The following is a 14,033-nucleotide window of genomic DNA, read 5'->3' on the forward strand; positions in this document are numbered from 1 at the left end:
ATATTTTTATCTTTCTACATTATTGAGATCCTCCATGTTTCTAGTTTTATGTCCAGCTCTTTTCGCGTAATTGCCATTGTAATAATTTCAGTGTTAGTCTGTGCCAAGGACCACTTTGAAATATCCCTTGTGTTCTGGTCTCATGCAGGGGCTTCCCCTGTCCCCCATGCCTGGGAGTACATTTGTGTCCCCAAAGGCATCAGGTTTGGACCTCTGGGAGCCCAGGCACCAGGCTGCTCTGGGACTTTCAGTAATTGTCCCTTGTTTGTTTCAGGTGTGATCCCCTGGGCCCGTTTGCTGTCGGGGGAGAGGACCTAGACCCCTTTGGGTGAGTACTGCTGGGGAGGTGACAGCAACACGACTTGCTCTTATGGCCTTTCAGCCCAAGCTCATCTTCTAATTTTAGAGCTTTTCATCAGTCTTCCTTTGGGGTGAAGGAAGCAGTTGTTGCTGAGTGGCTGAGAAAGCGTTGCCGCTGTTCTGCTCTGCCATACCTGGAGCAGTGCAGGAGGGCTCTGAGTGTTGGGGAGTGGCTGAGCAAGCCCAGTGGGCAGCTCCTCTGTTGTTTTCTGGCCCTGCTTGTTTTGATGGAAGACAGCAGCTGTCCCTTGGATGGAAGGATACCATGGGGATCTATCAGGTGCAGACTGAAGAGCACACAGTGGGCTACAGACCTGAGGGCAGTTCAGGGCTGTTCAGAGGTCACCTCACTTGGTAAGGGGAGTCTCTGATCCTCATTAGACTCTGGTGTGGTTCTTGTCAAGTCCCCAACAAAGTTATTTCAGCCTCAGCTAGGCACTGTCTTCTCTGAATGCTTTTAGATTTTAACCTCTGCTGCAAAGTGTCCCCAGCTTGAGTGTCTCACTTTTAGACCATGGGGAAATCATATAAGTCTGCAGTTAAGCTTGAACAGTGACTTCAAAGTTTGGGGAACATCAGCTTATTCATCCTAGTTTGAGCCATGAGGTCGGATCCATGGAACTCCATGAGGGACAGATGCTGTCAGGAGCCAGACTTGGGCAACCAAATTATGGATTGCCCTGCGACCCTTTAAGGAAACAGAGCAAAAAGCTAGCATCATGAATTGTCTCAATTCATTAGTCCTTAGACCTAAAGTAGTAGCCTGCAGAGCCTTGTGATGGTTCTGCATTGACCTTGACAAGTTCTGGCACATGTTCTCTATCAAATTGTCCCCCTTGGGTGCAGGAGATGGCAGGGATCTCAATTTTGTGGGTTCAGGGAGCCTGTAGAGCTGAAAGTAGAGGCCACGATTGCCAGAGAAGGTGTGCTCTTTGTGTCGTTGCTCTTGCCCACTTCCTGCTGGCACTCAGGCAGCCATCCACGTGCGTCTGCTTGAACCATCCAGAGTTGATGTCCCAGTCATTTTTAATCCATTCTCACCACCTTCACTCCTTCTCCAACAGCTGCTTGCCGCATTTGCTTACCCATCGTTCCTTCTTGCCTCAGGTGTCGGAGAGGTGGCATGATCGTGGATCCCCTGAGATCCGGCTTCCCAAGAGCACTTATTGACCCATCATCGGGCCTCCCAAACCGGCTTCCTCCAGGCGCTGTGCCCCCGGGAGCACGCTTTGACCCCTTTGGACCCATTGGGACCAGCCCATCTGGGTAGGTATTCACTCAGGTATGCTGAGAAGTAGGACCTGATGGCAGCTCAGCTCAGCATTGCAGGAATGAAGGCGTCTGACGCCAGGCGCAGAGTCACCACTAACTCTGTCCCCTGCTGCCAAGAGAGTGGAGCCTCCTCCAGGCACCTGCCTGATGCCTCCCTGGAGACTTCCAGGAGCTTCCCATTCCTCAGTGCCTCCCTTCCCCAGCTCCCGTCAGGGAGGACTCAGAGGAGGGGTTGCTACTCACACTTAATGGACTTTTTGTAGGTGTCAGGAACTCATTGGATCCTTATGTCAACACTTGTGGGTAGATATTACTGTCCACATTTCACACATGCAGAAATCAAGGCTCTGAAAGATGAAGTAACTAATCCAAGGTGGGAGAATAAGAATTCAGACCCAACTCTAGAGTGCATGCTCTTGAACTGCACAAACCACCACATCATTCTGGAGGCAGGCTCCCTCCATTCAGGACACTGTGTGCCTGTGTGCCCCTGGCTCTCCATCGCCCCAACTCACCAGCCCCTCTTTCCATTCCAGACCTAACCCAGACCATCTCCCCCCGCCGGGCTACGATGACATGTACCTGTGAAGGCCTCAAGAATGTAACATCCCAGCCTTCCCTCTACTCTCCTGGAGCTGCCACTGCTGGCCGCATCAGCAACCGTTTTCTTGCGGGCTGGGGGCAAGGGACTCTGCCCATGTGTTTGCGGGCCAGCTGGGATTGCCTCCCCACCCCCTACCAGGGCCAGGGTACCTGCTGCAGCTGTCCACCTGGCTGCATATAGGTCCCAAAGAGAAATCAGTGTCTCTCACCACCAGCTCCTCCCCACTTCCCAGGGAGACTCCGGCAACATATACCCTCGACCCGATGCAGTCCCAGTTGCAGCACTGTAAGAACAGAACACATTTTGGATGTTATTATTAAGAACCAAATGTCAATACAAAACTCACGTTGCCAGTCTCCCACGCTTCTTTGCTGCTCAGTTCCTTCCATTTATGAGACTTGAGAGTTTGAATCTTTTTTTTTTTTTAATGATTTTATAAACCTGGGAAGGACATTTTATTTATTTGTTTATCTATCTATGGCTGTGTTGGTTCCTCGTCTCTGCGCGAGTGCTTTCTCCAGTTGCGGCGAGCAGGGGCCACTCTTCATCGCTCTTCATCGCGGTGCGCGGGCCTCTCACTGTTGAGGCCTCTCTTGTTGTGGAGCACAGGCTCCAGATGCGCAGGCTCAGTAATTGTGGCTCACGGGCCTAGCTGCTCCACGGCACGTGGGATCCTCCCAGACCAGGGCTCGAACCCGCGTCCCCCGCACTGGCAGGCAGATTCCCAACCACTGCGCCACCAGGGAAGCCCCCGAGAGTTTGAATCTTTGAGGGGCTAAGTGACTCTTTTTTCCTACCCAGGGCCTGTTCTTGCTTCTCAGGCACCTTCCTTTCATAAACTGCTCTTGCTCCTGACACCACTAGGATGGGTCCCAGTCTGGCTTCATGGATGAAAATGAGTGACTGGAAACCCCATAGGCCACAAGGATGACTTTCACAAGGACAGGCACATTGCGGAAAGACTGCATCATTCTGAAAAGGGCAAAATCTTCCAGTTCTGCTTGTCTGAGCCAGTCCTCTGGGTCCCTCTGTGCCTGGGCAATGGCAGCCTATGAACAGAGGAATAAACAGAACAGACCTGAAGGCTAACCTCCTTTTTCCCACTAACTTACTGAGTGACCCTAAGCAGGTCCCTTCCCCTCCCAGGGCCATCGTGTCTACCTACGAAATCTGAGGTGTGCCTTTCTTGCTGTAAAACATTCTGATGTCTGCTTCTATGTCTGATGACCCCTGGGAACTGGGGCAAAAGGGAAAGAATAAAGGTTCAAGGCTTTTTGTGGTACTTACCTACGGAGTCTGCAACTGTGTGCCTCTCACCCCTCTTGCAGCCCAGACACAAGCATAGCAGCGTGGTGATGAACTTCAGGACAAGCAGGGAGCCTGGTCTCTGAAAGCCAGTGGCAGGGGGCGGGTTGGGGGGAGTGTGTGATAGGGGTGAATGAAGGAGCTGGTGATGCAAGAAACAACCCAGGAAGGCATTTCACCCCCAGGGAGCCCCAGCCTCTGGAAACCTGTGCCCTCTGTCCAGGCCCATCTGACCTTTGGTGTTCTCCAGATCCTTTTCAGCCTGAGGCCTGACAGATGTGGTCAGTGATGAACCCCTGTGCTGGAGTGGAAAGAGCACTCTAGAGCACCAGACTCAGAGGCAAGAGATCAAGGCACTAGTCACTTTCACTCCCTAACTAGCATTTCAGCCACGGGTGGGTCCTTAAACTTCTCAGCTCCTTGGATTCCTTCCCCTAAATTAGGACGTATTATTTATCTGTGGGCAGAGGGCTACCAGAGCCTTCCTGAGGCATCTGCTAATATGCTGTAGCCTGAATTGCCTGTCTGCTGTGCCCGAGAGTGGGTTAGGAGTAAACTAAACAGGCATATGTGCCCAGGGTCAATCCAAGATGGAGGCTGGGACTAGGTGGGGAGGCTAGCATGAGCCGGCTTCCTGGGCATTTCTGGCAGACCCCATTTCAAGCACTGATTTAGTAAAAGACCACCTTGAAGCTTTTAGAACAGCTCTGCTCTGGAGAAAGACCCAGAGGTCAGGCAGAGCTACAAATGCAGTCATTAATAGCCTTTTTCCTCAAGAGCCAGCAAATGGGTAGAACGTTTTTGTTTTGAAACTGGATCATATCTTCAACCAAAAGGACTTGGGGTAATTTGCTCATAAAAGCATCTTTTATTATAAAATGAAGCATTTAAAGGAACATCAGACAAGTGGGAGAAGTAGATAACTTTTAGGACCCTGATTCAAGGAAAGGACAAGATTGAAACAATAAATTCGCCACTTAGATTTTCTAATAGCAAAAGTGGAAAGGATAGCCATAAATATAATTCTGTTTTCTGAAAATAGAAACTTTAGTGATCCACCTGCAGAATCAGCAGGTTTTCTGAGTGGGTCTCCTTGCGTCAGGGACAGTGAGGAACACGGACTATGTCTTAGTTATGTGGGGGAAGGTGAATGGGGCCTTCAGGAACTTCCAAGTCAGGCTGTCGGTATGTGTTGTATATCTGGGCCACTTCCCTCCTTCCAGCCAAGCAGCCAAAGGGAATGGTTCGGGTATATGTTTTGTGGAACCCAAAAGGTTGGAGCCTTAGCAATAAATATCAGCACTTAATAACCTGTTCCTCTTTTTTAAAAATACAGCTTTATTGGGATATAATTCACATACCCATAAAGTTCACGGTTTTTAAAGTGTGCAATTCAGTGTTTTTAGTATATTCACAGTGTTGTGCATCCATCACCATGTCTGATTCCTGAACATTTTCATCACCCCAAAAAGAAAACCCATACCCATCAACAGTCACTCCCCATTCCCTCCTCCCAGCCCCAGGTAACCACTAGTCTATATTCTGTCTCTAAAGATGTGCCTATTTTGGACAGTTCTTACACGTGGAAATCACACAATATGTGGTCTTTCATGTCTGGCTTCTTTCACTTAATGTTTTCAGGGTTCATCCATGTTGTAGCATGTATCAGTAATTCATTCCTTTTAATGGCTAAATAATATTCCACGCTTGCTTTATCCATTTATCAGCTTATGGACAGTTAGGTGGTTCCCACTTTTTGGCTATTATGAATAAGGCTGCTATGAACATTTACGTACAAGTTTTTGTGTGGTCATATGTTTTTGGTTCTCTTGGGTATATCACCTAGGAGTGGAGTTGCCGGATCATATGATAACTCAATTTTTTTGAGGAACTGCCAGACTGTTTCCCCAAGTGACTGCACCATTTTACATTCCCACCAGCAGAGTGTGAGGGTTCTGGTTTCTCCGCAGAAACTACTTTAGCTTTTTTAAACAAACAAGGAATTTTGACCTAGGTCAAGCAAAACAGAGACCAGAGACAGTCACCCCTGGGGAGCAGACTATGGCTTTGGTAATAGCCACCTTGGGATGACCACGGCTGGTGAGCCACAGAGGAGTTTGGGTTTGACTTTTGGGGAAGTTTCAGGGCTGGGTGTGATACAGGAAAGGTCCTGTCTGTAGGGAAGTTGCCATGACCTTTCCGGGTCTAGCGCGATTCATGGCATCACTTTTGCTTGGTTTGAAATTTCTTTGTTGATCCAGTGGCTTACAAGTAAAATAAAGGTCTGGTTCTAAATCTTCGTCTTTCAGTGAAGTGCCATAGACCATGTGTACCATCTCTGGCAGCCCCTACATTCCCACCTTCTCTTCCTTGCCTTGCCTCTTTCCTAATTCTTAGAGCTGGCTGTGTTTTTCATTGCATTGCATTTATCTACTTAGTCATGAGCTTCTGTCAGCCTCCGTGGTGAAATCATTGGTCTCAAGACCCTGACTCTAAGAATGCATTATGTTCAAAACAGATTTTATATTCCTGTGCTGGATGGTCAGTACCTGTTGACATGTAGTTAGAAAGTGGGTAGCAAGCCCCATAACAACCTCATTCTTTGAAATCCAGCTTCCTTCATGGCCTCCCTTTCTACTCTCATTAATGACATTCTATTACTGATCCATGCCTCTTCACAGAAGAAAAATTAGAATCTGTGGAGCAATGAATATCTGTCACCTTCTAATCTTGTCTACTTTGGGCAGTTCCAATGAGACAGGTCCCACCACCAAGGAGAGGAAAGATCCCTCACATGCATATCCTCACATTTGTCTTTTATACAACTTAACATGCTTATGGACCACTATTGACTTTTTGCACCAAAAGAGAGGTTCAAAGGCAGGCATCCAAGCCCCCAGCTCTTGTTTGTCCTTGGGATACCACACGGCACACCCTAAGTCACTCCAGCTGTGCTGGACCCTGAACCTGACCCAGAGGGTGTGTCACAAGTAGAAGTGGCAGGCAGTGAGGGTGGTGGCCAGTGAGTGGCAAGACCCAGGTGACTAAAGATAGACCCTAGAGTGCAGAGAGCAGCAATGACATGAGGTTGGAACACCTCACTAGTGGCAGGGCCTGTCCCTGCTTAGGCTGATAGTGCAGTCTAATAGAGGAGATTGGATGACCATGAGGAAAGGCCATGTTCCATATTAGCCACGTAAGGTGAGTACTGTGAGTATGACAGGGGTTCTGAGAGAGGAGACAGTGGGAGGGCTGCAGGAAACAGAAACTACTTCAGCTTTTTTAAACAAGATTTGGATGCAGACATCAGCAAGATCGCATCATCATTGCCTTGATCCGGGGATCAGGAAACTCCAGAGCCTCACAGCAACTGCCTAGATCTGCGCCCGAAATTAAATCCCCTCATACTGCCACCTTGACCGCCCCCACTCTCAGCTCAGTTCCAAGTGCAAGGCTCAACTGCATGCATCTGATAGTTGGAACCGACATCACCTCTCAAACCATAGCTGCAAGGGAGCCTGGGAAAATGTTCTTGTTTCCTTTTCCTCCCTGTCCCTTCAGGAAGGCACATTTGGGACAGAGTTCTGATGAGCCAGTGTCTCAAGTCTGTCTACAGCATGGGCCTTGATAGAGATGAGCACCACAGCCATGCTTCTCCAGCTTGCCCAGGCCTACCAGTCTCCTAAGATGCTTGCTCGAAGGACACAGTACATCCTGGGCCCCAACCCAGACCTGGATCCAAATCACTAGGCAAGGGCCTTTAAGTTCATTTTTTACAAGTTCCTCAGGTGATTCATGTGACGAGACCAGTTTGAGAATTCCTGAGAAGGGAAGGCTACATCCTTGCTACTCAAACCAGCAGCACCAACAGCATCACCTACAAACTTGCTAGAAATGTGCAATCTCAGGCCCCACCCAGGCTTATTAAATGAGAATCTGCATTTTAACAAGTTGCCCAGATGATTCGTGTGCACTTTAAAGTTTGAAACTCTCTAGTGTACAAACCTGATATCTTTTTCCTTTACCTGGATATCAGGTGAAAAGAATCAAGTCAGTCTTCTCGGTTCATGGCATACTATGACTAACGCATGCAAGAACATCCTTATTTTAAGTTTTTTCCGTTTTACCCCCTGTAACCTCTCCATTCTTTTCTCCCATATCACTCAAATGTGTTTCATATATGTTTTAAAATAGGCATGGACCCTTGTAAAATAGCATACATTATATCTTCAAATCATAACCATAATGAAATACTATCCCCATTTTCTAGGCCAGAAAAAGAGGGTTTGGAAAGGTCTAGTTATTTGCTCAAAGCCAAGCAGGGCTCTCAGAATCAAGCAGGAGTGGGTGCGACTTCCAGCCCTCCCTTTGCTGGTATGTGGCTTTATCTGCAAAATGAGCATCACCTCTACCTTCAGGATTGTTGCAGGGTCCAACCAAATAATGTGTCTTATAAACAGCAGGAGCTCAGTGGCTACCAGCTATCATTACTGAAGCCACATGGGTAGATAAGACTGAGGGTCATGGACAAGAGGAGGGGAACCTTAGGCTGCTACCCAACAAAGAAAACAAGCTTGTATCTGGTGCCCCCAGTGTGCTAGGCTTTTCCTTGTTTCATGTAGTACACCTGGCTACTCCCGCAGGAAACACTGATAGCAGCATTAGTTGAAGTGGTGCTGGGTTTGCTCTTTTAGGGGTGGCAGAACCATGATGGGGACCTGAGTCAGCTGGTTCTAAAACCAGTGCTCTTTTTAGTAAAACTGCTGTACCCAGACCTCACATCTTGTCCAGACGAGGAGTATGGGCAAAACCCACTCCTGAAGCTGGAAAACAAGTCAGGTCTTGTATGAGAACAGTGCTGCATAATTCCCAAGATGGTCTAAGACTCCTAAGTCAGTCCTGTTTGCAAAGTGTATCTCATGTTTCTGAGCACTTCCACCTATAGCCACAGCACCCAAGCACCCAGGTTAGGAGCATCTGAAACCACCCAGCCCAACCCCTATCCCACAGAGGAAGAAACAGGCCCACAAAGCCTCTCTGTAAGGGTGACCTCCTGAGAGGCTTCACTGGGCCCCAGAAATGGCCTTGGACTCTGTGCTCTGACCACAAGTGATGCTCGCCCCAGCCTTCTGAGTTTGGTAGGATGGGAGCTACTCTCCCCATTGAACAGATAAAAAGCAGGTCCAGAGCAGTTGAGTGACCTTACCTATGCCACAAAGACCACAGAAATCCTAGCCCAAGGCTTTCCTACTAAACAGTACCCAAAACAGTCATGTTGGTCTCTGAGGGACAAAAATAGGAGAATCCCCTTCCCTCCCGCTTCCTTTTCTCCCCTCAGCGAGGCTGTAAGGGGAAGGGGCCATACAGGTTCAGCACCCTGGTCAGCGCCCACCTATGCGCAGCTGCAAGAGGTAGCCTTTGGGCCAGGGTAAGCTTGTGTCTGCTGCTCCCCAATCCAGGATGGCCCTCCCCTGGGGACAGGCAGGCATCCCTAAGAGAAGGAGACCTGAACCTAGGTATCCTGCCTCCAAGGCAGAGCTCCGCCTTCCCTCTCTCCTTCAGATTAGAGCCACAGGAGCACAGTTTCATCCTGTACGCTTCTTGATTCCTAGGACATAAATTCACATGAGAAGCCTAGGAAGAAGAGAGGTGGCCTGAGCCATGGGGCCCCTGGGCAAGTTCCACCCCCCTTTTTGGTTTTCCCCAGTAGTAAAATGGGGATAAAGGTGGGCTTGACTGCCTCCAAGATCCTGCTCACCTGTGAGATTCCATGATTTAAGTAGGCCATGGGTCTGCCCAAGTTCAGTGCTCCCCCAACTGTCCCCTCCTCTCCCCCACAGAGCTTCCCAATTCATGTCTACACCACGAGCCTCAAAGTGGCAGCCCACAGCCCAGATCCACAAACGTGCTCTGACTGGCCTGCATGCTATTAAATTTGAGTCTTGACTCTGCTATTTACCAGCTGTGTGACCTTGGGAAAGTCACTTAGCCTGACTGTGCCTCAGCTTCCTCATCTGTAAAATGGAAGTAATGATAGCACCCACTCTCCAAGATGGTTGTGAGGTTTAAGTGAGCTAGTAGATATAAAGACTTAGAAGAGTGCCTGGCACAGAAAGAACACTATATTTGGTCTAATGTGTATAACGCATAACGGGTTCACTGAAATGGTAGAAACATGAAGTGTTTTCTTTTATCCGACTAACCTCTGTCAAATCCCCCTTTCTCATCTCAGCATCTAGGGCCCAACCAATAACTAACTGGTCACTTTGATTTTCAAATTCAGTCCAGTCCAGTTTAAAACTTTCCAACTTATATCCAGTTCCAAGAGGTCTCCTCTGACCCCTTTTGAACCCTTGCTCCTCCACTGTGGTGGGATGGGGAGGAAGAAGGGAGGAAAATGAAGTGTCTCTTCACTAGCCATGATGATGGGCCAGGGGAGGTGCTCTTACTCTAACTCATGCTGAGGTTTTGTTTGTTTTTGATGCTGGAGTCTTCAGTAGACAACATGCCAAATTTGGGGGCGTGTTGAGAGCTTTATCCTGGACTCTCAGAGAGTAGTGTGGGTCTCTCTCAGTCCGTAAGAGGCTCATAGCCCCTCTGCTTCTTGAAGTAGTATGCTGGGCTGCATAGCTACCTGTGCCACCCCACAGCTCCAGCCTCCTCTCACCTGCCTACCTTCAAGGGCCTCAGAACACTGGGAGGGGATGCAGGACTGCCCTTATTCCTCCCTGATTCCCAGCACCATCATCCCTTCAAGCCAGCGTGGGCTGTTTGCATGGGCCTCCCACATCAGAAATTCTCCAGGTCAGAAATAGACCTCATCTCCATGTTCACACTAATTCACGAGCTCCAGAAGATACTTGTCAAGCCCTCTCAAGAATACTTTCCTAGTCATTTCCTGCCTAATCCAGGATGTGTGGCCATTTGGAGTGCATACCCGTTGGCAGGATGGTTATAATCCTTTCTGAACTAGTAAGGTTATGAGAAAAAAATAAAAACATTCCCAAGAGGTTTGTCATCTCTGCCAAGGCTCTGCAACATCAGACTAAGGTCAGTCAGGCAGATGAGTCAGACTGAGTCAACAGGTACTCTCTGCTTTGGAAGTGGATACTTCAGATGATGGGGGCAGCCCTTTCAGCTGACGTTGAAAGGCTGGCACTCACTTTGACATTGAACAGTTCTCTCAAGTGTTTGGTAATAAGACGGTGATAGATGCTATGGAAAGATGATATAAGCCATGTTATAGATATATCATGTGCACATACATGTATATACATATAATACTTGGCTGAAACATATAGACCAGTGCTGTCCAATAGGCATACAATGACAACCACATATATAATTAAAATTTTTCTAGTAGCCACATTATAACAGTAAAAAAGAATATGAAATTAATTTTGTCACCTGTAAACTGGGTTTGCCTCTTGGTGGGTATCCAGCCAAAAGACACAATCAAGCCAAAGATGGGGAAAAAAAAATAAAACTGATGGCAAACTTAGCTGCCGATCAAAAAAAAAAAAAAAAAAAGAAGAAACAAAACAAACAAACAAAAAAGAATACTTCCCAAACCTTTTTCATCTGTTTGGTGCTATACCTCAAAACCTAGCACAGAATGGTGCTTAAGTCTTTGTTGAAAGAACGAAGGATCTTGGATGGGAAACACTCAAGTGGTCTGCAGACCTTGTAGTTCAGTGAGCCTCCAGCTGGGAGGCAGTCTAGTCCACTTCTTGAGGGTGCCCCCATCTCTATGAGTGACTCAGTAAGCCCTGGGCCAGGGAGGGGGTGGATGTCTGGCCCCAGCAGGTGGCATCTCATTGGACACTCCCTTGTCCTCAGTTCTGGCCCGTCACAACTCTCAGGCAATGGGATAATCCCTTTCAGCATCCTTTTACCCACGCAAAGCTCCAGATGTCCAGCTGCTCTTGAAAAGTCAGGAGCTCTGGCAACCCTGAGCCCATTCACCAGGGCAACAGCTAGCCAGCTGAAGCAGGCACCCCTTTAATCCTGCCACTGCTGTTCACCGCCACCTGCTTCATTCGGGAATGTCACCTGCCAAGCTGTACAGGCATTTGCATTTGGGGCCCTTCTCTCATCTTTGGCGGGGGAGGGTGGAAACTCTCAGGAGGAGAATCAGATGGCTGGCAGGTGAGTCAGCAACAGTAGCAACTCACCTGTGGGTGCCTAACCCCCAGGAGTGGCTTTAGTGAAAGGAGACGTAGACACAGAGAAATAAAAAAGAGGAGGATAGGGAGAGACTGGTTGAAAAGAATTGGGAGAGGGAGAGAGATGGCCTTTTCTGAATGCCCTTTACCCTAAGTCATTATTGGCTCCGATGCCCTCCCACCCGCGAAAAGGTTGGCATGGCAGCCGCCTTGTTCCCCTGTCCTCCCTGCTCCCCTGGGGCCAGCTTTCCTGCCAGAAGATCCTTCCACTCACTAACCTTCCCCCAGGCCCAGGAGAACAGCAGCCTCCACCTCGACCTTGGCAGCTCAGAGGCTGAGAAGGGACAGGCTGCAGAGATGGAGGCCTGGAGTTCAAGGTTATGTCCTCTGGCTGCAGTTGGACAGTCCCATGGACTGGCCTCCCCAATGCCAGCATCACCCCTACAATGCACCTGCCCTCAGAAGAGTCTTCCTGGGGCTTCCTTGGTGGTGCAGTAGTTAAGAATCCGCCTGCCAATGCAGGGGACACAGATTCGAGCCCTGGTCCAGGAAGATCCCACATGCCGTGGAGCAACTAAGCCCATGCACTGCAACTACTGAGCCTGTGCTCTAGAGCCCGCGAGCCACAGCTACTGAGCCAATGTGCCACAACTACTGAAGCCCAGGCGCCTAGAGCCCGTGCTCCACAACAAGAGAAGCCACCACAATGAGAAGCCCGAGCACCGCAACGAAGAGTAGCCCCCGCTCACCGCAACTAGAGAAAGCCCACACGCAGCAAAGAAGACCCAACGCAGCCAAAAATAAAATAAAATAAATAAATTTTAAAAAAAAAGAAGAGTCTTCCTGCCACACACATCTATAAGCAATCATATGGCTGACAGTGGGTTCTCCCCACGTACCAGGCCCCTAGGTATGCGCTATACCAGTATGAACTCCGAGTCCTCCTAACAACCCTGTGAGTTAAGGACTGTGGTTGCCCCCAGGCTGTAGATGATGAAATGCAAGCCCCCACTATGATGGCCCTGCTCTTCAGCATGCCTCATCTCAACACTCCAGCCCAGAACCTGCAGGACTCCCGCCCACCCCTGCCCCTCCCCAGTACACACCAGGCTGCCTCTGAGCCTCTGCTCATGCTTTTCCTCTCTGCCCGGAATACCTTTCCTGCTCCCCATTCTCACCCCACACTGGATACTGCCTCATTGTTTAAGAATCCTGGGCTTCCCTGGTGGCGCGGTGGTTGAGAATCTGCCTGCCATTGCAGGGTACACGGGTTCGTGCCCCGGTCTGGGAAGATCCCACATGCTGCAGAGCAACTAGGCCCGTGAGCCACGGCTGCTGAGCCTGTGCGTCTGGAGCCTGTGCTCCGCAACGGGAGAGGCCGCGACAGTGAGAGGCCCGCGCACCGTGGTGAAGAGTGGCCCCCGCTCACCGCAACTACAGAAAGCCCTCGCACAGAAACGAAGACCCAACACAGCCATAAATAAATAAATAAATTTATAAGTCCTACTTCCTGTTTAAAAAAAAAAAAAGAATCCTATTAGACATCACCCCTTCCAGGAAAGGCTTTTCTGACCACAACTTAATCAGATACCCCCTCTGTGCCAACACTCCCCCACCTGGCCCCACATACACAGCCCTCTGGGCACTGTCCTGTTTCCCCAGGGGCAGGGCCCATGTGTCCCTGTAGTGCCCCACCCAGAGAAAAATACAGATAGGTGTGAACGAACGGACAAATGAATAGTTAACATTATTGAGTGAATTATGAAGTGCCAGGCACTATGCTAAGTGCTTTACAGGTATTTCATTTACTGCTCACTATGCCTTATGGGGAAGGTGCTATCATTTAACAGATGAAGAAACAGCAGCTCAGAGGAATTAGACATCCACTAAGCATCCAGGCCATCCGACCCCAGAGCCAGTACCCTTATACTACTACATGGTGGGCGCTCCTCACTGGACTCTCTCCGTAAGGCGCTCTGCCCCCAATCCCTCTGAGACTGGAGTAGGGAGAAAGCTCAGAAGTGCTTGGTCCCCTTGGAGGAGGAAGGCAGTAATCCTGCCGCCCTCTGCACCATTCAGATCTCCTGGGCCTGCCCATTTGCTCAAGGACAACCCGACCCAGGAAGAGGGTTGATCTTGGGAAGAGGGTGTTGGGGCCAAAGAAAAGAAGATACAGAGGGCCAGGGTTGCTACTGTCTTTAGCCAGGCTCTGGCCATTGAGGCAGAGGCTCTCCTCCAAGGAGGGGAGTTGGGACCCTGGGGAGCCTTGTGACTAAATCCTACCCAACTCCACTATGCCTTCTCCCTGAAGACACCCAACATCTGAC

General features: G+C 49.3%; 1 protein-coding gene across 1 annotated transcript in view; it reads left to right on the forward strand.

The window, feature by feature from the left end:
- Positions 1-3,522, forward strand: part of PSMF1 (proteasome inhibitor subunit 1) — a 46,667-nt gene extending 43,145 nt beyond the window's left edge. Inside the window, exons 5-7 of the mRNA XM_068524170.1 lie at positions 275-328; positions 1,468-1,626; positions 2,169-3,522. Coding sequence (XP_068380271.1) covers positions 275-328; positions 1,468-1,626; positions 2,169-2,220 — 265 coding nt within the window. The 3' untranslated portion in view covers positions 2,221-3,522. The remainder of the gene's footprint in view (positions 1-274; positions 329-1,467; positions 1,627-2,168) is intronic.
- Positions 3,523-14,033: the final 10,511 nt, after the last annotated feature.

This window comes from Eschrichtius robustus, chromosome 16, assembly GCF_028021215.1.
Source record: "Eschrichtius robustus isolate mEscRob2 chromosome 16, mEscRob2.pri, whole genome shotgun sequence".
Taxonomy (NCBI): domain Eukaryota; kingdom Metazoa; phylum Chordata; class Mammalia; order Artiodactyla; family Eschrichtiidae; genus Eschrichtius; species Eschrichtius robustus.